This window comes from Trachypithecus francoisi, unplaced genomic scaffold (genome assembly GCF_009764315.1).
Source record: "Trachypithecus francoisi isolate TF-2019V2 unplaced genomic scaffold, Tfra_2.0 Lachesis_group11, whole genome shotgun sequence".
NCBI lineage: Eukaryota > Metazoa > Chordata > Mammalia > Primates > Cercopithecidae > Trachypithecus > Trachypithecus francoisi.
In genome coordinates this window covers 130127128-130153031 of record NW_022681456.1, presented here as the reverse complement: position 1 = coordinate 130153031, position 25904 = coordinate 130127128, and the positions used below count along the sequence as shown (strand labels likewise).

At 49.7% G+C, this 25904-nt stretch overlaps 1 protein-coding gene across 1 annotated transcript in view; it reads right to left on the bottom strand.

Moving 5' to 3' along the window:
- CACNA2D4 (calcium voltage-gated channel auxiliary subunit alpha2delta 4) overlaps nt 1–25904 on the bottom strand; it is a 128507-nt gene that overhangs the window by 45757 nt on the left and 56846 nt on the right. Inside the window, exons 19-26 of the mRNA XM_033223267.1 lie at nt 22613–22674; nt 21079–21146; nt 20640–20685; nt 20468–20565; nt 18407–18500; nt 10419–10514; nt 8299–8426; nt 4688–4768 (exon numbers count right to left, since the gene is read on the bottom strand). Of these exons, the coding sequence (XP_033079158.1) occupies nt 4688–4768; nt 8299–8426; nt 10419–10514; nt 18407–18500; nt 20468–20565; nt 20640–20685; nt 21079–21146; nt 22613–22674 (673 nt within the window). The remainder of the gene's footprint in view (nt 1–4687; nt 4769–8298; nt 8427–10418; nt 10515–18406; nt 18501–20467; nt 20566–20639; nt 20686–21078; nt 21147–22612; nt 22675–25904) is intronic.

Genomic DNA, 25904 nt, shown 5'->3' with positions numbered 1-25904 from the left:
TTGATGACGGTGGGTATCTAGGTGTAGAGTGTGATGACGTGGGTATCGAGGTGTAGAGTGTGATGACGGTGGGTATCGAGTGTAGAGTGTGATGACGGTGGTATCGAGGTGTAGAGTGTGATGACGGTGGGTATCGAGGTGTAGAGTGTGATGACGGTGGGTATCGAGGTGTAGAGTGTGATGACGGTGGGTATCTAGGTGTAGAGTGTGATGACGGTGGGTATCTAGGTGTAGAGTGTGATGACGGTGGGTATCTAGGTGTCGGGCTCACAGGCTCAGGAGGCATCAGGCTCATCTCTGGCTCTTGGATGGAATCTCGATGGGGGCTCAGGAAGAGGCCAGCCAGAACCCTGAAGCCAAGGGTCTGAGCAGAGGGAGTTGGCAGGCCTAGCTCCTGATCCCCCCTCTGAGCCTCCCTGCTCATGTGGCAGTGGGTGAGTGAGGTGGGCTGGGGGCCCGGAGGAGTGCCTTTGAGGAGGTCGGTCCTGGCAGGTGGACAGAGGACGCCTGGCGTGGGCTACTTACTGGGACCCTAGGCCACCCTGGCCACAGCCACAGTCTTCCTTCTTCTTTTGGTGTGCAGGCTGGTACCAGATCTGGGGATTTTCTAAAGGGGCTGGGGGAGGGGAGGGCATTGTCAATGGTGGTATCTTTAGCCTGAGACAGAAGATTTTTAAAGGCAAAATTATATTTCTGGTTTGTTGTTTCAGAAGACCAATAAAGACTGTATTTTCCTACGTACTTCCTGGTTTCATTGGGAGGGAAGGGGACTTGGGTGCCAGGAGAGTTGCTTCCTGTCCCCCATCTCCCCAGGAGACTGGAAAAAGTGCCAGTGGCCATGACCCTGATGCGTAGAGCTCTGATGACAGACGGTGCCTCCCACCCAGGGCCAGGGCTGGGGCAACACTGGGAGAGGGCGGAGGCTGAGTCCTGGATCAGAGCGAGGCCCTGTGGCTGGGGACAGTGAGCTCGTGGCCTGGCAGAGCCAGGATGGTACTTCCATCCTGACCTGACAGGCAGCTTCTTGAGCCTTAGGGCAGTTTAGCTGGGCGGCACTGAGGTTGTGGTACGAAGGTGAGCTGGGGAGCCCGCTGTGGCCGTGCCCTGTGGGTGCTGCTCATCCACCCAGCCTTGACATGAATTGGCCCTGGCAGCCAGGACAGATGGGCTTGTGTGGCGAGAAGGCACTGTTTGCCCAGAGGATGCCACCGCACAGTGGGAGGGGAGGGCAGTTGGAGGGGCCTCTGATGACTGAGTTCTTTCAGCCTCACTGGCTGCTGGCGGGGAACAGGAGCCCGTTCAGGGCTTACGAGGGCACCAGCAAACCACACTCTGGGCCTGCAGAGTGAACCCTCCACGGGACTCAGCAGGTGGGCCCCAGAATTACGGACTGGAGGGTTGGGGAATGAGGCACCGAGTAGAGGGGATGAGGAAGAGCATCAGACCTCTGGGGTTATGAGTACACGGCAAGCCTCAGTGAAGAGTGGGCTCAACGCTCCGCCCGAGACCTCCCTCCTCGGCTATATGGTTCATTAGTCTTCAGAGGCCAAGGCGGAATTTTCTCCTTCCTAGGATCTTCCTTTGGATAACAACCCAGCAAGCCAGGAGCAAACCCTGGAGTGAAGTGAACCATCGGGGTCCCCCGGGAGTTCAGCTCCACTCCACGGCAGAGCCAGGGTGTCCGCCTTCCCCAGGCGGTGATAAGATGTTGCTCTCCTATAGCCCTAATAATTACAGCAGGGCCCAAGACAAGTCTTCCCGAGCCCCACTGCAGAAGCAGGAACGGGGCCCCTCCCAGGCCTGCCTGGCACAGGTCTCGGTCATGCATATGTGTGTAATTCAAATGTCATGGTTCCCAGACAGAAGCTCTCAAAGGTCTGAAGGCTGGGCCCGTACCGAGGCCGACCTCTCAGGAGGGGAGACCTCTTGCAGCCCTGGCCGGCAGGAAGGGCCTCTGTGCAGGGCTTGTGTACATTGCAAGTCGTTCTGGAAGAACGCCCGTCTGCCGGACAAACCTTGCCCATTATAGCCCCTCCGTCCTGGGGCTTGACCTCATGCCTTGCCTAGGGCGTGGAGGACATGGAGAATTGAAAACAGATCCTGATCCAAAAGTTAGATCTCTGGAAATTTTGCAGTAGCTGTCTATAAACTGCCTGCTTAGGGATGAACACGATCCCTCCTGGTCTGCTGCCCTTCTGTGTGAGCCGGTGGCGTGAGACACGGCAGTGACGTGCAGCCTGCCGCTGCCCCCGTGGCTGGGCTGAGTGCCCGTCTCCTAACTTCCCCTCGAGCTCGGTGCACAATCGTCACTACACAGCCCCCACCACAGACACCACACTCGGCAGGCCTGGCGCTCACACACTCACAGTGCCAGCCGTTTCCAGGGACAGCAAACGCACCACCCACCCCTCCTTCAGCAACAGGCTCCAGCTGGCCCCAGGATCAGGGAGGCTGAGCCACAGGCCAGGGAGAGGAAGTGACAGAAGGAGACCAAAAGAAAAATCGTAATTGAAGTATCAGGTCTCTAGCACCCCATTTCTTTTCCTCTGGCATTCACACACCCCAGAGTGTCAGAGCGATTGTCTGCAGTGAGTTAAACTGGAGGCACTGGGACACTGTTTCTATGGCAACCCCTCTCGGCTCTTATTCAGCTCTGAGTTAAAAATGCTATCAAATAATTGGAGAGTGCAGGAAAGCACAGCCAGCAGCCTGACCTCCTGTCCACTGTCTTTCCTAGACCTCCAGGTGTACAGGAGCTGAGAAGGCCCCCTTCACGTGGGAGCAGCACAGGCACTGGCTTGGCTGGGAGCACAGAACAGTCTGTAGGGAGACGATTTCAGGGTCAAAGTTTGGCCTGGAAATCAGGTCTGGGTTTCGTGTGCCCTGGGCCCAGGGAAGCATGGCAACTGGGAGGGCACAAATCCCTTCCAAGTGCTGCAGGTGGCTGCATCGCAGACGACCAGTGACACGGGGGTTTCTACCTGCGACGATTCGGCAATGTCAGACGGAGCCGTCCTCCCCCCATCACTTATCCCAGAGTGGCACACAGCCCAGGACCCCAACTCAGGGTGGCCCTGGTGCCCTCTCTGAGGCGGGAAGACAGAGCCCAGCCAGCTCCTTCCATCCCCTTTGCCCTGACCCTGTCTGCTCTGTCCCCATCCTGCTGCGAGAGTCCTCCCCTGGCCAGGGCCTCAGTTACAAGGCAGGTGCCTGACAGCTGCGTTCATGGAGCCAGTACGGCCGAGTTCGAGTGCCTGTTGGATCACCCAATGTTTCAGAACACAGCTGGGTTCCAGATACTGAAGCTAAAACAAGGGTAAGGAGGGCTTCATTGCAGGGACCTGATCTTTCTCAGACAGGCAGAGACACCAAGGACTCTGCGGCACTAAGAAACTGAAAGTCAGGAGAAGCTTGTGAGGGTCGCAGTTGCTCTCATCACATAAGCCATGGCAAACTGCAGCACGGGGCAGTGAACCTGGGTTCCAACAAGAGGCGGTCTGCATTCAAACCCCAGCCTCATTCATTACTAGCTATGGGACTTTGGGCAGGTAATTTTTCTGGGTCTCCGTTTCCTCAGCTGTAAAATAGAGCCCAAACCATCCCCTTCACTGGGTCACCCCAAGGACTGCATGGGAGGCCGTTTCCACAGTGTCTGGCACGTGCTGAACATACATGCTGAGCTCATGCCTTAGGGGTTCGAGTCACAGTCCCACTTCCCTCTTAAGCAGGATATGAGACCCCAAGGCAATAGGAGATGGAGCACGCAAGCGGATGACACAGGAATCAGCATCCACTGTTTGCTATGTAAAGAGGCAAGACCTCTCGGTGGAATAACACTTTGGGGAAGAGACCGGTCTGGACTGGATTATGGCATCCGATCCCCGCTGGCTGGGGCGCTTCGAGCCAAACGTTCTGAGCCTATGCTCCTCATTTATAACACAGGCACTGACAATGATACCTACACTCTAAAATATTCATAAAGGTTAAATAAGTTAATATTGCAAAAGAGCTTTCTCAAGCTTTAATGTTTAGGCAAATCAGTAGGAACCACAGTGAAGTGCACGCTGGTTGAGTAGACATGGGCTGGAACCCAAGACTGTGTTTCTAACAGAGGCCCAGGCAATTTCAGTGCTGCTGGTCTCCAGGTCATCTATTCAATAGCAAAGCGTTCAAGAAGTTACCACACTGTAAATCCTTAGTAAATATTAGCTCTATGGTGATGATGACTGGTTAGCTTTATGATGATGACGATGATTGATAAAAGGCCTAGAATAAAAGAGCTCTGCCTGCCAGCCTTCCTTTCAGCTACAGAATGCCTCAGCAATGCGCTATGAACCCGCAGGAGTGTTTCTCAAGAGAAGCTTGCATAGAGTAAACACATTGTATGGAAGAGGCAGTGGGTGGGGGTGGCGGGGGTGCTGGGCGGCAGTCTCTGTCCGGGGTGGCCGTGCAGATCTCCTGGCCTCTCTGGGCTTCCTTTTGCTTACTTCATGAATACGTTTACATCTAAAGTTTTATCGTTTTACAAATGAAACGGCTTAGGAAGAGTGCACTTCCGTCCATCCCACATTTCACCGGCAGGACTGTGGCCCCGGCCACATGTGCGGGGCCTCCTGCTGTGATCTACGCCTCGCTTTGGACACTGACCCCAGCTTCCCAGCCTCGGCGCCACAAGGGCAGCTCCTACCTGCAGCAATGGCTGTCTTCTTGTCCACGGTCACCGCCACAGCTGTGCTTGCCGTCACCACCGTGGGCTCCCCCGTACTTTCTGGGGAAAGAAAGACAACTCAGTCACTGGGGAAGAGCTGTGGCTGGGGCAGGTGGAGCTACCGCTTTCTTGGAATAGGAGACGGGAATAAAAGCAGGCGAAGACATCCTCGGAAGAATTGAGGTGAGGGTGGGGACAGGGGTCGTGTTTGGAGAAGTAGCTGCTGTGATGGTCATGCCCCAGCACGGGTCTTGGACAGACACATACATGGCCTCTGGCCACCAGAACAGTGCGGGGCTGCAGTGTCCCTACGACACCGGGATTTCTGCCTGTCTGTCGGCTGCAGCATGCATCTTGCCCACAACACCCATGTCTCGCCCAGTGATCCCTTCCAATGGAAGGAAGGATAGGCTGCATTTCAGCACTGGGTGGTGGGTGATCCTGGACTGCTCTCTGTAAGTCCCATTCAGGAAGATGCCATAGCTGAGCCACTGTGCGGGCCTGGGCAGCGAGGCGACGGACCCTCCACGCACAACCACTCTCTGGGTCTTTCACTTGCTTCACAGCTGACGCTCCACTTCTGAGACTCTGCAGCAACTCAAGGCAAGCCCTGAGGCTCCTGAAAGCCACAGGACTTGCCTTGCATTGCTCTCTCCACTTCTTCTGGAACAATCAGGCCACCATAGGTGCACAGTTTAGAGGGCAGTTTCATCTCCACATTGAAGCAGAGCTTTCTGGCTCTGACTGGGGCTGGCTACTGCAGGACCCCAGGCTTCTTCATTCTCATCAGTCCCTGACCCCGGACTTGAATTTCAAAGCACTCTTGTCTGCAGGTGAGATGCAGATTAAACTTCTGAGAAAGGGGCAAACATTTTCTGATGTGCTATCATATTTTGTTAGAATGTCTTGATGTCAAATGTTGCACGAAGCAACAGGACTCTTGTGCGGCAATTATTACAACAGTGTCAGTTGTCCTGGGACTTCACCACCAGCTTCTCACATCTGCCACGTGGCCAAGATGACCCATCACACCTGCGGTCATCAGCTATCTCAAGAAACCTAAAACTGCAGTCTGATTCCAGGAGCTTCCAATACGCAAGGTTGTCCTTGATTCTAGAAATTTGCCCATGATGTCGAAGGGCCCACAATTCCCCGCCTTGCATCTAGAGACATCTCGGAGGTGGTGATGTGGCGGCCCCGGCAGTATTCTCTGGGTCCCACTGCCCATTTTCTGGGACAGACTTTCTATTGCATTTGTAGCCAGCAGAGGCTTGTAGGAAACACTGAGGTGAGGATGTGGAGACCCTAACAATGCAGTCTCGGCGGACGTCAGGGATTTCAGTGCCCGGCTCGCCGTGGCGACCCGGCCCAGCACCTGAGGGGAATGATCAGGGCACCAAGTGCAGGAGGGGGCAGGGCCCAGAGAGAGGTGGGCTGTGGGCATATCGCTGAGGCGCTGCTGTGTGCGGACAGGTTTCTAGGCCAGTGACTGCGCCATGCGGCTCCATGTGGGCAGGACTTAGCCCACCAGGCCCTGGCAAAAGGCAGCCATGTCAGCCTGGACAGACGGGAGCTTCCCCTCACCCTGGAGGCAGCTACTCCTCTTTTCCCCATTGAAACGCAGTTGTTTTCCTCCTCTTGGGGTGGAAGGGAGTGTGCAGAGGTGGCCACGTGTCTAAGCGTGTGCGTGCGCTGAGCGGGTGAGCGGGCTGTGGAGAGGAAGTGGGCTCCGCCTCCCTCCTCACCAGGCCCCCTTTTTGGGCTCCAGCTTCCCTCTTTTCTCCTCGTGGCTCAGCTTCTCACCCACCCACCCTCCCACCTCATCGCCACATAAAGCTCCCCCAGCAGCCAGCAGCTCAGTCCTGGTGGATGCGGGCAGGAGGCGACCTGTTATCAGGGCCCGGGGCCTCACTACAGAACCTCTCCAGGGGCCTGTGGGTGCCCTCCCTGGGGAGCCCACTGTGCTGCTATCGAGGGCGTGGCCATCGAGGATGAGCTGCCTCTTTCAGCCTTGGGGTGGACGGTGTGGGAAGAAGGGGTCTCCCCTTTGCTTCCAGAGCCTTCCTGCTCGACTTGAGTTGGCAATAAAAACTCCCCCTCCCTCTTTCCTTACCTTCAGTGTGGTAACGGGGGCCTGGGCTTTGATTAGGGCAGTGCCTGGCTCTGTGGCTCCCTTGCTGTGTGACCCTGGGCAAGTCACAGAACCTCTCTGAGCCTCAAGTTCTCCTTGTATAAGTTGAGGGATGATGACAGCATTTATTTCATGGGGTTGTATAGATTAAATGAAAAACATGTGGAAAAATGTTTTGTGAAGCATCGTAGTTGTTGGCACGTGTGTAGAGGGAACTGGCACAGACAGGAGGGGGAGCATAGCACCAGGTGAGGAAGGCGGAATTCCGGAGGGGGCAGGGCTGGAGCTCCTCCCTGCCGTTTGCCTTCCCTGTCCTTGTCCCAGGAGGACCCCTGGGATCCTGGGCCTCCCCAGCCATCAGCTCCAGGGCATCTCTCCATCATGATGCTTGAGGATGGTTTTGGCAAAGTGGTGGTGGAAGGCCTCTGGCGGAAGGGCACACTAAAGGGGAAGTTCTGAGTGACCCCAGCCCTGGCTCTCCTTTCAGAAGTCTCCATCCTCCTGCACCCCTCCTGGGGCTCACCCCCCGGCCTGTGCACACCCTCCAGGCCCCTGGGTCCACGTGCTGGAATGGGATCATCCGCCCCAGCACTCACCTGCTGGAGGGCTGGCTGTGCCCTGCACTCTGGGACCCCCTGGACAAGCCCCCGAAGCTCCCTGGGCCACAGTCGCTTCGAGCATAAATCAGGAGCACCAGGCTATGCAGACACTGAAGCCTCTTCAGGTCTAAACATTTGGCGATTTTTCTGGCGCTCTGTTAGAGTCACTTAATTTTTCCTATTTTGGTTGTTTTCCAGAATGGGGGCTGGGGCTGGCTGGCAGTTGGGTGCCCATCAACTCTGAGACTCTTCCTGGCCCCTGGTCTGGCAGGGATTTTGCGACTGCCTCATACCCCACCCTCCCTGCCACCTGCCCGGCACAGCCTCTCTCTTGAGCTGAGAGGGGCTTGTGGAGCAGACTGGGAGTTCCCTGAGGCTGTTCTGGGTGGTCCTGAGTAACTGGGGACTGGCCGCTTTCTTTCTGTTTGGGAAGAGCAGGGCAGCCCCAGTGACTTGGTGAGTACTGCAGCCCCTAATGAAACCACCCATCTGGGTAGTTGATGAAACTTTCACAGACATGCAGGATAAATAGAAGAATCTTAGAGATCGACTCTTCGGATCTCATATTTGGAATCGGGGCTAGAATCCCGTGCTGGATTTTTAAATGCCAACTTTGGTGGCTGGCTAGGAAATAAAAAGATCAGGCCCACCTTCAGCGCAGGACCTGCGGTGTGGGAAGGCGCCAGTGAGCTTTCTTCAGTCACCAATGCATGGCAGGAGGGAAGGCAGGAGGGGAACCCTGGTGGCCTGGACATTCTATTCCATATCTCGTTCCCATTTCCCACTAAGAGCACAGCAGGAGGAGAGATGAGACTGGCCTGAGACTGGCCCAGCCCCAGGAGCACAGGGCCGTGGGTTACCTGGTCCTTCTGCCCAGCGGAGGTTGAAGACGAAGCTGCCAGCAGGATGCTCTGAGGCCTGGCGGTACCACAGTGGGAAGCTGTCCAGGGTGAACACACTGGCCTCGTCTTCAGGCGTCAGGAACTTCCTGCAAGGAGGAAGATGTGGTACCTCTCCCCAAATCTGTGAACACAGTCGTCCCTCTTTCCTGTTCTCATACGAGGTCATCTTGGCTGGGCTAGGAGAGTGATTGTAGCCCCTAAATTAGTACTGCCCCAGACAATGTTTCCCAGCAATTCTGGCCTTTTCCAGAAACAAAATGATGTTGCATCTGACTAGCAGCTAGAAGAGGTATAGGGTCTGCATAATGAGGAAATACTTTCCATTTTTATGTAAACTCTTTTGCCTGCAGCGTTTCTTTCTTTTGGATAGAGCTTAATTTCTTCTTGTCTGGCTCATTGGCACGTCTGAGGGAGGAAGCTGCAGAGTCAGCTCTGTCACTGCACTAATAGGAGGGCATCAACCCCCCAAACGGTTCCTTCAAGAGGATTGCCTCTAGGCTTTTGCATGCATGATGAGTTTCCTTTTTTCGAGCAGCTTTACCTTGCTAATTATGGTTTTGCATTCCCTGAACACACAGCAGCCCACAGAAGGGAGTGTTTGGCCAGAAGCAGAGTGGGAGGCAGGGAGAAGCGGGGTGGGGGTGGGGAGCAGACACATTGCTGTGGATAATCCACAAGGTGGATAACTGAGATTTGGTTCTGAGAGGGACGGGCTCACATGTACCAGCAGCAACCTGCCTTGTGACACAGTTCCTGAGCTGCCATTCACCTCCAGTCTGGGTGAAGGGAGCCCCCGGGAGTGGTCGCAGGAGGCAAAGGCACTGGGAAGGTCTGTCTGCCTCAAATCTCCTGCTTCCAGTCTTAGAAGCCTCTGAGAGGGGGCGAGGGAAGGGTCAGGGAGGCAGTGGTGCTCTTTTCTCTCCACCTCCGCAGAGATGGGTGGGGGGAGGAGGGGAGGGAGGAGGGAAGGAAAGGGAAGAGCAACTTAATTTGTTTTCCTAGAAAGCCTCAGCTTTGCTTAGCAAGTGTGGATTTGTCACAGAGTCCTGGAAGAAGCTCAAAGATGGCGCTCTGTGGCTGGGTGTGCTTAGCAAGAGGAGCAGCTGGCGGGTGGGAGGCGAGGAGAGTAGGGTCAGTTCGGCTCAGGGGCCCTGGGCTGCTCTCCAGGTGCGTGAAGGTCCTCACCTGTTGGAGCCTCCTGGGTTGCGAAGCGGCAGGTGGCACTGCTCGCCCCCGGACCCCTCCTCTGGGCTCCCATCCTCCTTTGAGCACCCGGGTGGGCCAGCCCCTGATTCCCCCAGAACCCGGCCTTGGCTTAGAGCAGGGTTTCTCAGCCTCGGCACGGGTGACATTTTGTGCAGGCGATTGCTGCGGGGGCTGCCCTGGCCTCGTGGGATGTTTAGCGGCATCCCTGGCCTCCACCCACTAGATGGCAGTAGGATGCTCTCTGCCTCCCACAGTGTGACAAGCAAAAGTGTCTGCAGACATTGCTGAATGTCACAAAATCACCCCCAGTTGAACATTCCTGGTGTGGAGGCCTGAGCCTTCCATGGCCTACAGGGAGTTGGGCCTGGATTCCTGCCAGGTAGAGTAAGAAACCACAACTCTGCCACACCAACGTGGGAGTGGGTGGTTCATGAAGGCTCTGTGGGGTGAGGTCTCCACCTACCACAGGGCCTCTCCCCTTAGGGGTGGGGAAAAGAGACACCAGCCAGAAGATTCAGCCTGTCACACAGAGACCAGCCCAGAGAGGAAAGCAATTTCGGCTTTCTCCCTTAGAGATTCCTATGGTGGATTCTCCGACCCACCCTCAACTTCAAAGTCTCTCTCCCTGACTGGTCCAGCCTCCATCGTCTCCTAGGGACAGCACCACCAGGAGGTGTGAGCCTTCGGGGAAGGGCTGCTTTTCCCACCATCCCAATCTGTCAATCCCAATCCTTCTGCCCTGCTGGGCTCCCAGGGGTCCAGCATGCTGGAGATCCCGTGCCAGTCCACCCACAGCCCAGGAACACACCGTGGGGCTCTGCCCCTCTCTGCCCTGCAGGGATTGCCCTCCCGGGGTGGCCGGCCCAACCCACCTGTCGGAGACCTTCTCGGAGCCCACAAACAAGCTGCTTCTCAGGAGTCCAGCCCGGGTGCCCAGGAAGGCCATGTCCACCACCTGCTCAGCCTCTCTGTGTGGCAGACAGAGTGGGAGTGGTCACCATGGGGCTGTGGCAATAGCTTGGGGGAGACCTGCAGGGGTTTGGGGGCCTCTCCTTGCTCCTGCCCAGCCTGGCTCAAGGGAGACTTTCCAGGAAGGCTGGGTTCCCGGGAAAGGGGCCAGGACGTGCACCCTGCTGGCATCCACGGTGCACATCAGGTGTCAGGCCCGGCTTCCGGGCAGCATCTGCCTGTGAAGTGGAGCCCTGGGCCTCTGCCTCTCTGCTCTGGCAGATCTAGCTCCTAATTTGTTCTCCTGGCTTTTGGGGAGTTAGATCTAGAAGACGGAACTTGGAAGGGAGATTCTGTCCTAGGACCTAAGGAACAGGGACTTCTCATGCCCAGCACATACCTGGCACCTCCTGGTCTTACAGCCCTCCACACACTTCCCTTATTACGGAAATGTGAGGGGAGGGGGAGCAGGCACTATCCACACCCACCCAGGAGAAGTCCCAGTGAACCTCATAACCTTGCTGTTGAGACTGGAAAGAAGACAGACTCATGAGCTTGTTGGTGTCACAAACCTCCCTCCCGGTTTCAAAGCCACAATACTTTGACCAGGGTGGGAAGTCATCACTTTTAACCCAGGTGATGTTCTTGTCTTTGGCACAGTCGACTGGAAGCTATTACCTAGTTCCTCTCCATGTGCACGGGTGTGTGCTATAGTGAGCATACAAAGTAGGCAATCCTGAAGCACTGCCAGGCTCAGAGGCTGGACTGTGGGGGTCTCCCTCATGGATAGACCCTGCAGTGTCTATGGTCTGGAAAGTCACTGAGGGAAAGGGTCTCCCCCACCCACTCCCATGCTGTAGCCAGGGGCCTTGTACAGGGTGTGCACGGGGTCATAGGACTCCAGCCTCACAGAGCCCTGCAGCAGACCTCTGACTTAGACTCTTTGGGAACAGGTCCTAAGCTCCTGGTTATCCCTGAAGCTTCCTGATTCCATTCTCTGTTCAAAAGCAGAGAGAATGCGCTAATGGGTCTCACTACCCAGAACCTGGCTTCAACAATCACCAGCCCGGGGCTGGTCTCAATTCAGCCACTGCCTCCTCCAATCCCCCAACTAGATTATTTTGAAGCAAATCCCAGATATTTCATGGGTAAATATTTTAATTTATACAATCAAAATATAAATAATTTTTTAAAAAACCTTTGATGCCATTCTTACACCTTAAAAACAACCCGATGATTCATTCATATCATCAGATAATCCAGTCGCCTCATGAATTACTTTTAAGTTTGGCTGAATCAGAATCTGCCTAAGGTTCATGCATGGCAACTGGTGTCTCTTATTTGTCTGTCTGTCTCTGTCTTTATTGAGATCATTCAAATACCATCCAATTCACCCACCTAAAAGTGTGTGATTCAGTAGTTCTTAATGTATTCACCGAGTTCTGCGACCATCAGCACTGTAAATTTGAGAACATTTTCATCACCACAGAAAGAAACCCCATAACCATTAGCAGTCATCTTTGGCCTCTTTTAACCTGATTCCCTTTCTCTCTCCACTCTCCCTCTCCCCTTCTCTTTTCCTTGCAATTGATTTGTGGAACAAACAGAGCGATAAAGGGCGCTTGCCTGTGGGGTTCTCCGGTTCTGGCCTTGGCGGATGGCCACCCTGGGGTGCTCTTCAGACTGCTCTGTGTCCCCTGCGTTTCCTGTCAACTGGCTGTGAGACCTCAGGGCCTAACCGGGTTCGGGTTTGTGTTTTTACCAGACTGTTCTTCACAAGAGGCACACACTCTCTGATTGATTAGGGCATGAAAAATACATGTATTCTTTTGTTTCTTATTTTATTTTTACCTGAAATACCTGTATAAGGAAAAACTTCTCCTCATCAATATTTAGTTATCCTGAAGTACAATTTTTATAGAAGAGGCAGGATAAATAATTTATTCTTTGTGTTTCTTTGTTAGGTTTTAGAATAATGAGTTGTTTTCCTAACCATCTTCCAAAGATGGCCAATGAGGTTTTTTTTCCAGGATCACTATGAACCCAAGGATTTTAACATATTTCATATGTTTTAATTCATTGCAGTTATTATTATCATTTTTAATTAAAGACAGGATCTCACTATGTTGCCAGGCTGGCCTTGAACTCCCGGGCTCAAACAATCCTCTTGCCTTAACTTCCCATGAGGCTGGAATTACAGCGGTGCTTCCACAGCCAGCTCCTGCTATAATTATAATTACTTCATCTACCTTTGGCCAGTGAGGGCCTCCTCCGGCTGGCTCTGGGGTCCTTTGGGCACAATATCATTTGTCTTTGGTAACTTCTTGCTTCCTCGTGTGACAAGATGTTCCAGGTTCATTGTGTATATTTCCTGCCCCTGTCCTAGAATCAGACTTTTCTTCTAGGAGCATGGGCTCGTTTTAATGAGGACTAACATTGAAAGTCCAAAGTCTAGGGCTGGGCCACTCACTGCAGTGGGTCCTTTCAGGGGAGAGAGCTAGGATATCCATTTAATTTCTTTAAGAGAAACTACATCGTGAGTTCAAACTGATATTTTGAATTCACATTTAGCATTCCATCTAATCTTGACTTCTTTGATTTTTGAAATTTGCATATCTCTTTTCTCTTTTGCTGAAGATCTTGGTTCTTAACGACATTAATATAATACGATTTGCTCTCCCTATTCAGAATAACAATGTCAATACTATTTCTAGCAATGTGATTACTGAGCACTGCTTAACATTTTATTTATTTAGTGTTTACAATTCTAAAGCCCCTTGAAAGAATTCCCATATGTTCGATTATTTAATGAACCTGATATATAGCTAGGTTTATTTGTTTTATTTGCTTTCAATTACTACAAGTTACTTTTTAAAATTTAATTTTGTTTTATGATTCGATAAAGCATTTACATAGTTCCAAAGTCAATATGGAGAAGGCCTATTCAGGGGAGTCTGTCTCTGTATCCATCTCCTTGTTCCTTTAGTCTTCCTGTAGGTAACCTGACTCTTGGTTCCTTGTGCCACTGAAAAGTATGTGTGTGTATGTGTACATACATGTATGCATGTACGTTTATATGTACATTTGTGACAGTAATTATGAAAACATATTTGTATTTCCTCTTTCTAGATAAACGGCGGAGATATCATTCATATTCTTTCCATTACTGAAGATTATTTCATGTAGAGATACTCCAGTTTTTCACAGCTGCATAGCGTTCCATTATGTGGATCCAGTACGATTCATTTAACTAGGCTTCCACTGATGAAAGTTTGGATTGTTTCCAATCTTTTACTGTTATTAAAGGTGCAGTAATGAGCAGCTCACAGGTACTTTTTTTCATATTTTTGCCAGTGTATCTTTGGGATGAGGTTCCTAGAAGTGAGGTTGCTGGATCAAAGTGTAAATGTACATGAAAGTGTGCCAGATGTCATCAAACTCCCCTTGACAGGGTTTGAACTATTTCGTATCCCACCCACAATCTACGAGGGCCTGATTCCCCACAGTTCTGCCAGCAGTGCGCGCTGACAAGCTCAGGTGGTTCTCAATCTGATAGGCGAGAAGTCCAATCTGGGCATAGTTGTCATTTGCATTTAAGATTAATGTTAGGTTGAGCATTCTTTTTTCTCTATATTTAAGGACTATTTGAATTTTTCTTCTAGGGACTATTTGCATTTTTCCTCTGAACTGTTCACATTTCTTGACTACTTTCCCTCTAAGATAGCTGGTCTTTTACGTCTCAATTTTTGAAGTCCCTTATCATGAATACATAATATATAGAGTAACCCTTTATCTATTTTATAAGTTGCAAACACCTTTCCAGTTTGTAATTTCTCTTTTTATCTTGCTCGTGTTTTTATTCCTGCCATAGAAACATTTTTTTTCCTTTTTTTTTTTTTTTTTTTTTTTTAAAGATGAGGTTGGCTGGGCTCACGCCTATAATCCCAGCACTTTGGGAGGCTGAGGTGGGAGGATCACGAGGTCAGGAGATCAAGACCATCCTGGCTAACATGGTGAAACCCCGTCTCTACTAAAAATACAAAAAATTTGCCAGGCGTGGTGGCGGGCGCCTGTAGTCCCAGCTACTTGGGAGGCTGAGGCAGGAGAATGGCATGAACCTGGGAGGCGGAGCTTGCAGTGAGCTGAGACCACACCACTGCACTCCAGCCTGGGCGATAGAGCGAGACTCTGTCTCAAAGAAAAAAAAAGAAAAAGAAAAAGAAAAAAAAAAAAAATATATATATATATACATATATATATATATATATGAGGTCTTGCTGTGTTGCCCAGGCAGGAGTGTGGTGATATGACCATGCCTCATTGCAGCCTCCACCTCCTGGGCTCAAGCGATCCTCCCACCTCAGCCTCCTGAGTTGCTGGGACTACAGGTGTGCACCACCACGCCTGGCTGTTATTATTTTTATTTTAGAGATGGGGTCTTGTCATTTTTCCCAGGCTGGTCTTGAACTTTTAGGCTCAAGTGATCCTCCCACCTCAGCCTCCTGAGTAGCTGGGACTGCAGGCACGAGCCACCGCACCCGACTACAGAAACACTTTTGACGTTGCTGAATTTACCCATCATTCCTTTATTGCTTCTGAATTTTGAGTCATTGTTGGGGAAGGTTTTCCCCACTCCTAGATTTTAGAGCAATTGGCTCATGTTTTCCTTTAGTATTTATATGGTTTCGTTTTTTACATTTGAATCTCTGAGTCATTTGGACTTCGTCCAGGTGTATGGTGTGAGAAAATGAGAAAAGAACACAATTTTATCATTCTCCATATGGCTCTAAAACCGGTTATTTAAAAATCCATCTTTCCTTCATTGATTTGACAGGATATCTCTGTCATAGACTAAATTTTCACATGCGTTTAGATGAGTTTCCGGATTTCCTTTTCTGTTCCCGTAGTCTGCCTGCCTTTTCATGTGCCAATACCACACTTTATAAATCTCAGAGGCTTTGTCATGTGTTTTAATATCTTGGTAGGCCCAACCTCCCTTCATTGCTTTTTTTGGTGTGTGTGTGTGTGTGTGTTTTAGAGATTTCCTGGTTATTCTTGCTTATTCTTCCAAATGAACTTGATAATCAGTTTATCTAGATGCAGAAAAAGACTGATGGTGTTTTCATTGGGGTTGCATTTAACTTATACGTTAACTTAGGGAGGATTAATATCTTTATGACGTTGAAGTCTCCTATCCAAAAACACTGTCTTTCCATGTGTTCCAGCCTCTACTTTTGTGTTTTCAGGAGTGTTTCATAATTTTCCTTATATAGGTTTTTGAACAGTTCTTATAGTTTATGTCATGTGTTCTTGTAGTCTTATAACTTTATCATGTATTATTTCTTGCCTTTTAAAATAAGCCTTCTCATATCTTCTATCTTTTTTTGTGTAGATAAAGGCTATTAATTTTTGAATGCTGATATTATAACCCACTACTTTACTGAATTCTCTCATTGGGTATAGTAATTTTCTTATTAATTCTTCTGGGGTTTCCAGATATATAATTATGTCATCTTTAAACAGAGACAATTTTACTTCTTTCTTTCCAATTCTAATTGCCTCTGCATACTTTCTCTTGTCTAATGCCTTCTGACCTTGCTAAACAGCAGTGGGGAAGTAGGCCTGCTTGTCTTGTTCCTGTCTTTTTTTTTTTTTTTTTTTTTTTTTTTTTTGAGGCAGAGTCTCGCTCTGTCGCCCGGACTGGAGTGCAGTGGCCAGATCTCAGCTCACTGCAAGCTCCGCCTCCCGGGTTTACGCCATTCTCCTGCCTCAGCCTCTCGAGTAGCTGGGACTACAGGCGCCGGCCACCTCGCCCGGCTAGTTTTTGTATTTTTAGTAGAGACGGGGTTTCACCGTGTTAGCCGGGATGGTCTCAATCTCCTGACCTCGTGATCCGCCCGTCTCGGCCTCCCAAAGTGCTGGGATTACAGGCTTGAGCCAGTCTTGTTCCTGTCTTTAGTGAGAGAGCCTCTAGCCCCATTAAGATGTTACTTGCATGCTTAGGTCAATTTTAATTTTATTGAGTGGCTTTAACAAACAAGAATGGTATGACTGGGCGTGGTAGCTCATGCCTGTAATCCCAGCACTTTGGGAGGCTGAGGTGGGAGGGTTGTTTGAAGCCAGGAGTTCAAGACCAGCCTGAGCAACATAGTGAGATCCCATCTCTACAAAATTTTTTTAAATGAATGACTATTAATATTTATTTAATGCCTTTTCTTTATCTATGCAGATGGTTATGTATTTTTTCCTCCTTAACTGTATGCTATTTTTTTGAGAGGGAGTCTTGCTCTGTCGCCCGGCTGGAGTGCAGTGGCCAGATCTCAGCTCACTGCAAGCTCCGCCTCCCGGGTTTACACCATTCTCCTGCCTCAGCCTCCCGAATAGCTGGGACTACAGGCACCCACCACCTCACCCAGCTAGTTTTTTGTATTTTTTAGTAGAGACGGGGTTTCACCATGTTAGCCAGGATGGTCTCGATCTCCTGATGTCGTGATCCGCCCGTCTCGGCCTCCCAAAGTGCTGGGATTACAGGCTTGAGCCACCGCGCCCAGCCAACTATATGCTATTTTATATTAACTTCCTAGGAAGTCTCTTCTGATGCATGCTCTGGTTAAGAATATTTCCTTCTCAATATTTCTGCACATTGAAAATCATCTGTGACTAATCTGTGAGGTTGGAAAGATGGAGATGGTGCCCCTCTCCAAACCTAGTGCTCCAGCCCTCTGTAGCAGGCACAACAGTGCAGGGTTTAAGAGTCTGGGAATGAGAGTGAGGCTGCCCGCTGTTGATTCCAGCTCTGCCACTTTCGAGGCATATGACTTCAGGCAAGTTGCTTAATCTCACTATGCTTTGGTTTCCTCGTCTGTCATATGGCACTAATGAGAGCTCTTGTGTGAGAGGACTGTAGTGAGGATCAAATGGGTTATATACACTAAGCACTGTTCTGACCTAGATTCTTTTTCTTTCTTTATTCTAGTTTAATTTTGTATAGGTCATATATTCATATGGTTCAAAATTACACCAACATGTTAGACAGGGTGAAAAGTGTCCCTTCCATCCCTGTTTCAGTTACCCATTTTCTAGCCAGAAACAGCTAATGAGGAATGTTTCCTGAGTAGCCTTGTGTAGATAGTATATAGATCATAGATGTTATCTATATAATCCACACAAATACTATGGCACTCCCTTTTTACAGAAAACGTAGCATACTATACTATGTAGAACGGTAGCATTCCACATCTTGCTTTTTTCAATAAGAGACTGTCCCTATAAAATTCTGTAGGTGTTTTTTTTATTAAGAAGGATAGCACTAAAAAACTAATATTTAATTTTCTAGTATCTAATTATGTCCTTAAATTTATTGACTGTCTAGGGGAGGTTTGACATCTTCACAATGTTGAATCTTCCTATTCAGGAGCAAGGTATGGCTCACCGTGACATTAACCTCAGTAATACCTTCCCCTTCCCCCCAGCACTCATGGGCACACACACGCCCTACACTCACACTCACATGCCACTCATCTTCCTTCTACCAGGCCACTAAACACGATAGTACCAGGAAAAGACCAGCAAAGGGAGCAGGGACTTCTAAGGGGCTGGGAAAACCGAGGTCAAGTTCATTGGTGCCGTGACCTTACCTGCTGGAAACCTATTGGAACTGCTCTTTGGCCGGGGGCACTTTGGCCAATGAAGTTTCATGGCTGGAGTCCAACCCAGAGAAAGGGGCTGTACGAATGGGACTATCGTGGCGTGGGGATTTAGTCCTGTGCCCAGGGGGACCTGCACTTGTTCTTAGGCCACAGGACGTGGGTGCTCTCTGAAGCCACCAGCCAGGTGGTGAGAGGGGCCCTGACTCAGCCAAGGGAATTCCGGGGGCTGGTTGGGGCCTGGGAACCTGGGAACCTGGACCTACTCGGAGATGTTGAGGGCCAGCGCTGTCCAGTAGGCTTCCATGGGGGCCGTCACCACCGCATCAAACAGCACCTCCCGGACCAGCTCCTCGTCACCTGAGTGCAAAACATCAAGGGACCAGGCCACATGCTTCCTCCACGCCTATGAACACAACTCACCCACCCGAAGCTCAGAGAAGAAGATGTGCTTCATGAACGTGTCTGTGGGACATGTAAAACTCTCTCTGTGAGCATGAGGGAGCCACCTCACCTCTGTCTGTCTTCACTTTCTCAACTCCAAAAAGTATGTCAGTACAACAGCTTGGTATCTGAGGCTCTTTCCAATTGTAACATCTGATGAACTTAGGAGACCCTCAGTGACCTCAGGTGTGATCTTCATTCTCCCTCATCTCAACTCCTCCTCCTTTGCTCCTCAATCATCTGGATATCTTGGCCTTTGGTCAGTTCCATGAATTTATTTTTGCTGTTGTTGTTGAGATGGAGTCTCATTCTGTCACCCAGGCTGGAGTAAAGTGGCATAATCTTGGCTCACTTCAACCTCCACCTCCCAGGCTTAAGCAATTCTCCTGCCTCGGCTTCCCAAGTAGCTAGGACCACAGGAGCACACCACATGCCTGGCTAATTTTTATATATATTTTTTTGTAGAGACGGGGTTTCACTGTATCGGCCAGCCTGATCTAGAACTCCCGACCTCAAGTGATCTGCCCACCTTGGCCTCCCAAAGTGCTGGGATTATAGGTGTGAGCCACTGCCTCTGGCCAGTTCTGTGAATTTGACCTTGCTAAGCTCCTCCTTGTCTCAGAGCCCCTACATACGCTGTTTCCCTTGGATTGGATGTTCTTTTTCCCAGTCTTTGCATGGAGGCTCTTTCTTTTTCCTCTCTTTTTAAAAAAATTTATCTTTGTTGAGGTAAAATTCACATAAAATGGAACTGACCAATTTAAAGTATGCAATTCAGTCAGTAGCATTTAGTACATTCACAATGTTGTACAACCACCACCTCTATTTAGTTCCAAAATATTTTTGTCACCCCCCCAAAGGAGATCCTCCTCACCTTGGTGAGGTGGTGTCACAAAACAGTCACACAAGTGGCTTAGCAGGATCTCCTTTAAAGCAGGCCTATTTCTCTCTCCTACAGCATTGTGTGCACGGCGCTTATCACAATTTATAACAACCTATATCTACATATGTAGGCTTATTTGTTTATCACCTGGCTTTTCCACTAGGACGTAAGCACCATGAAAGCAAGGGCCTTGTCTGGGTTATCTCTGTAGCTCCAATGCCTACCCCAGGGCCTGACACAGGGTGCAAGCTCAGTACAGATTTGTTGATGAAATGAAGAAATAAGTAAATAAGTGCCCTGTTGGGTTGGCATGGGGGGCAGTCTTCTCATGGGGGTGACAATTACGTGACAGGATGACCTGCTCTTTCTTCCAAAGAGAAAGAAGGAGGAACAAGCTAAGGATGTGGCCTAATGAGCTCACCACTCGCATTAGTGCAGGTGAGAAGGCCATGGGACCATGGAGCAGAGACTGAAGTGTCACAACTGCAAGACAAGGAGCACCTGTGGCTCCTAGACCTGGAAGAGGTGAGCAAGGTTAGCATGAGGAACTGGCTTAAAAAACACAGCCCACAGTCTTTGAGTCATCTGGCCAAATGCTCCCCTTGTGGAGATAAGGACTTCTGGTGAAGAGTGGCAGCCATTTGCCCAGAGGTCCACCTCTAGACAGTGGTAGGGAAAAAACTGACAGACTCTGAATGGTGCTCTCTTCTGACCCTTAACAGAGCTTGGTAGATAGAGGCTGAAAAAGATCCCAGTCCCTGACCTGGGGATCCATACATGTCACCACAATTCCAAGGGTGCTTAAATACCAGCTTAGCCCTGTGATAAGGATGGCTATGCCTTTTTCTTTGGGAATCTCCCTGTTTGATCTAAGCCATCCATGTGCTACTGGGATAGGGCTGTGCAACAGCCTCCCCCTGTCTTCCCACCTCTCCTGGCAAAGTCCCGAGCTTCAGGGCCCCAGAGGAAAAGCTCGCCTCAGTGGGTGGCCAGCACTCACACTCCAGATCTGCGTCCTCCCTGGTGAGGAAGCGGATCACAGCCTCTAGCTGGCTGAGCTTCCGGTGGTCCGGGTCAATATCTGTGATGCAGTAGATCCTGAAACCCAGGAAAGTCAGTGTTATCTCAAAACATTCCACCTATCTCCCTCCCATTTTTCACTCCTCACTTACCAGTCGCTGGCCAGGGCCAGGTCTGGGTGAAGCAAGTCATGCAGGCCTGAAACCAGAGTCCACATTCAGGGTGATGCTCCCCCACTTTCATGAGTGTGTGTCCCAATTGTAGAAATAGCCGCTCAGTGAGTTTCAGCTTTGTTTAAAAAACATACTGCCTTGAGGGACCTCCTAGTCCAGTAAGGCCTCCTGCAACCTGGCAGTGTGGCTGGCAGGCCTCAGGCTCTGCTGGTTTGATGACTGACCCACAGATCCTGCATGCCCTGGGAGCCAGGGACACACACACCCCTCTCCACCTGGCAGCATTGTTCTGAGAGGCTGCTCTGGAGCCTGGGAGCAGGGAGGCTGTCACACTGGCTCTGGTTGGGGTTGACCCTGTGTCCCGTGAGAGTCCCTTATTTTCCACTTAACTGTCCCTCAGCCCCTGGTGCCGACCCACCTTCTTCCACAGACGTGTTCCCCAAAAGGATGTATTCTCCATGGCCCCGGGACAGCACCACCCCCAAACTGTGGGGAGAGAAGAGAAGGCACTCATTCAGCAGCAGCAGACGCTGGCCTGCCCCCCGGCCTCATCTTTGCCCTCACCAACACTAGGTGTGGGGACTTTTTGTATCCCTGACGAGTGGTGTGCTCCTCATGCCCCCTTCTTTGCCTCTGGCCTCGCAGCCGTCCCCTCCAGAACGGAGGCAGTGCTTCTATTTTCCCAGCAGCCTCCCTTCCTAAGCAGGACCCTGGTCATTCTGTAGACTGAGAACCCTCTCAGCTCCCATTTTCATCAAGGGACATCCCGAACCTCACAGGGATCCCCTGAAATGTAGAACAGTCTCTGTTGCACAGGGCGTCCTGCAAACAGGATCTCCCTCTCCCACCTGGAGGGTCCTGCTGCGACTTCCTCTCCAGCTGAACATCGGTTTTGAGCCTTGGCTGGATGTCTGACTTTCTTGGAGAGCTTTAAAAGATGTGAGTGCATGGGCTCTACCCCCAGAAATTCTGATTAAATTGGTCTGGCCAGCCTGGGCAACACAGCGAGACCCCAACTCTACATTTTTTTTTAATAAAAAAATTAGTGGGATGTGGTGGCACCCTCCTATACTGTCCCAGGTACTCGGGAGGCTGAGGTGGGAGGATCGCTTGAGCCCAGGAGGTGGAGGCTGCAGTAAGTTGTTTGTGCCATGGCACTTCAGCCTGGGAGACAGAGACCCAGTCTCGAAAAAAACTGGTTTTGGATGAAGCCTGGGCAGTGGCAACTTCACATAATTCCTCAGGTATTCCAATGAGCAGTCAGGGCTGGGAACCAGGGCTTTATGGAGAAATCAGATAATTCAGAGGTAGTGGCCACTTGTTTCCTAATCTGCCTAATACCTAGAGTCAAATATTTCTATAGTTGCATGGAACCTGAGATCTTCCAATTTGATCCTCTCACTGCTTTAGGATCTTAAATGGATGATATCACTTAACTTCACAACATCACCAAGAAGCAGCTGTTATTGTTACCCCCGTGTTACAGATCAAAATCTAAGGCACAGAGAGGTTAAGTGAAACTCAAAGGCCTGTTAAGAGAGTTGTAGGAGGCAGAGGTGACGCATCAGTAAAGCAGGGAGCGCTGGACCTCAGAGCCTCTTCTCAGAGACAGGGCTCACTGCCCTCTGGGAAATGGCCTGAGAAAACGCTGAGGAACAGTGAAGTAACAACAGCAACTGAAGAGCTCACCTGGGGCCCACAGGAGCAGAGCACAGACCATACACTTGACCAAGCTTACACAGCCTGTAAGTGGTAGAGCTGGGGTTCACGTCCAGGCAGTTTGGCTCTGGAACCTGCATTCTAGGCTACACTGGCAAAGCAGGTCTAGACCTCAAGTTTCCTGAATGCTGACCTGGGTCTTTTGCTATGACCACAAAATTGCCAACTAAATATGAGTTGCTGGTATTCATGTTCAACCCCCACCCCCTGCAAATAAAGCCTGTGTCCCTCACCTGAAAGGGGTGTCACTGATGTCCGTGAAGAAGTAGTCATTGGTCAGGAAAAGAACTCGCTTCTGAAAGAGTAGACAAGGAAAGAGTGCTTATGCAGAGAAGAGTGGCCCCCAGCCCCCACCTCCTCCCCAGGGCTCTTGGGGTCTTCATCGAGCCACTGTACAGTCCCCTGCCTTCTTGTCTCCTCCCTCACCACCCCCTGCACACCTCATCCTAGTGACACCCATAGGCAGATCCTCTCGATGCAGCAAATTGCAGCCCTTTGGGGCATGGCCTGGATTTCAGGATCAAGGTCTGGACCTGCACTCCCATCACAGTAGTCCCTAAGCAGCATCGAGCACTTGAAACGTGTGGCCAAGGAGCTGAATTTTCAGATTTTAGTTAACATAAATTTAAACTTAGCAAATATGGCTAGTGGCTATACTGGGCAGTGCCAATGTAGACCATGACTCCAGGGTTCCCAGAGGGTTGAAACTGGGGCTGTCAGTGTGTGCTAAGAACTTCTGGAGCCAATGTATACACACACAATCCACTTAAACCTCCTTGCCCTCAAAGACGCCCAGGGAGAAGGGGCACACCATTCTCCCTCCACTGCCATCCGTGCCCGGGCCATGGGACCCTTTCACAACTTCCTTTTCCTTTCAGAGCTGCCAGCTTTTAGCCTTGGTTTACTTTGTATAAACTAGGACATCAGGTAGTACAGAAGTGGCTAAGGGCCTGACTGGGCTTAGATGAGCCAGGATTGAAGCCCAGCTCAGCCACTTTTGACTTGTGAGCTCTTGAGCAAGTTACTTCACTTCTCTAAGCCTTCGTGTTCTCATTTGTAAATCAGGATTGTCCATGGCCTCTCTTGCATGAGGCTTCCGTGAGGATGCATTTGGGGTGCTGAGGTTCTGCGGATTGTCCTGTCCACCACACAAGTTCGTGTCATTGGGAAACGCACATATTTTGCAGTTGGCCCAGGACTTGTTCTTATTCCCTTTACTTCTTTCTGACTTTCCTTGTTTGATTTTGGAAATTGGAGTGAGGTGCCAGAAGGGACACAGAGGGAGAGGATGGCAACAAAAGCCTTGCTTTCTCTAGGAAACTGGCTTTATGCCAAATCAGAATGCACTGTTCTCAAAACTGGACCCATCCCCTGGCAATGCCCTCCTGCTCCTCTGCCCAGTCAGACCCTCTCTGTAGCTTCTCCCCATTGCAGCAGTCATGGGACGTCCTGGAAGATGTCTTGGGGGAGTTGGGTGTCCTGTGCTCCAAGGAGCAACTGGCTTGAGTGTCAGAACTGGAGATCATATTTCTATCTTTACCTTTTTTTTTTTTTTGAGATGGAGTCTTGCTCTGGTCACCCAGGTTGGAGTGCAGTGGTGCGCGATCTTGACTCACTGCAACCTCCGCCTCCTGGGTTCAAACAATTCTCCTGCCTCAGCCTCCAGAGTAGCTGGGATTACAGGCATGCGCCACCACGACTGGCTAATTTTTGTATTATTAGTAGAGACAGGATTTCTCCATGTTGGCCAGGCTGGTCTCAAACTCCTGACCTCAGGTGATCTGCCCGCCTTGACCTCCCAAAGTGCTGAGATTACAGGCATAAGCCACCGTGCTCGCCCTATCTTTTTTTAATTGAAGAAAAGGGTGGAATGCACAGATCTTACATGTATTACATAATTACATGTATCCAGCCATGTGATTACCACTCCGTCAAGATACAGAACTGCCTCTCCAGTCTCTCTGCCTACCCCTTCTGGTCCATCCCATCCCACTCCTTCACAAGCAAATTCTGTTCTGGATTCTGTCACCCTAGATTGGTTTTGCCTGTTCTTACGGTATGACACACACAAACATTTTTTTTTTGTTTGTTTAAAATAATGTTTTCAGCATCTGTCTATATTGCTGTGTGTCTAGTAGTTTGTTCCTTTCTGCTGCTGAGTACTATCCCAGTGTGTGGACACAGCCCAGTATGCTTCTACGCTCACCGATTGATGGATATTTTGGTATATTTTGGTTTTTCCTACTTTGGGGCTACAATGAATAAAGCTACTATAAATATCCTGGAACATGTGCTTGCATTTCTCTTGGTAAAAACCTAGGAATGGAATCTGGATCACATGGTAAATGTATGTTTACCTTTATAAGAAAACTGCCAATTTCCCAGAGGTGCTTTGCCATTTTATACTCCTATTAGCAATGTCTGAGAATTCCAATTTCTCCACATCGCTGCCAGTATTTGGTGTTATTAGTATTTTAAATTTTAGCCATTATAGAGAGGGTGAACTGGAATCTTGCAGTTTTTTTTTTCTTTTTTTTTTTAACAGAGCCTCACTCTGTTGCCCACCACCATGCCTAGCTAATTTTTGTATTTTTAGTAGAGACGGGGTTTCGTTATGTCAGCTAGGCTGGTCTCGAACTCCTGGCCTCAAGCGATCTGCCCACCTTGGCCTCCCAAAGTGTTGGGATTAGAGGCATGAGCCACCATGCTCAGCTCAATCTCGTAGTTTTGATTTGCATTTCCCTGATGACTAATAATGTTGAGCATCTTTGCACAGCTTCCTTTATGAAGTGTCTGCTCAGTACTCTGAGCATTTTTTTTTACTGGGTTTTAGTCTTTTTGTTATTGCTTTGTAGGAGTTCTTCATGTATTTTGGATACAAGTCTGTCTGCTTTTTCATTTTCTTATTGGTGCCTTTTGAGGAGCAGAGCTGTTACTTTCGATGAAATCTAGTTTATTAAATTTTATTTCATGTTTAGTGCTTTCTGTGTTTTTGTCTAGGAAATCTTTGCATATCCTAAGGTTAAGAAGATTTTCCCCTATTTTTTCTTGTAAAAGCTTCACAGTTTTAGCTTTTACAATGAGGGTTATGATTCATCAGATGAGTTTTTGTGTGTGGTGTGAGCCTATGGCTCAATGATTCCCCTCCCCCATACATTTATTCAGTTGTTCTAGGACCATCTGTTGAAAAGATTGCCTTTCTCCAGGGATTTGCAGAGGTGTCTTGATTGAAAAATCAATGGATAATATATGTGTGGGTTATTTCCGGGTTCTCTGTTCAGGTCACTGACTTGTGTCTATTCTGTGGTCAATACCACCCAACTTGGTTATTGTAGCTTTACAGTAAGTTTTGAAATCAGATACTGTGAATTGTCCAAATTTGTTCTTCTATTTCAAGATAATTTTGCCTATTCTATGTCCTCTGCATTTTCATATAAATTTTAGAACCAGCTTGTCTGTTCCTAGAAGTCTGTTCAAATTTTGATTGGGATTGTGTTGATTAATTTGGAGAGAATGAATGTGTTA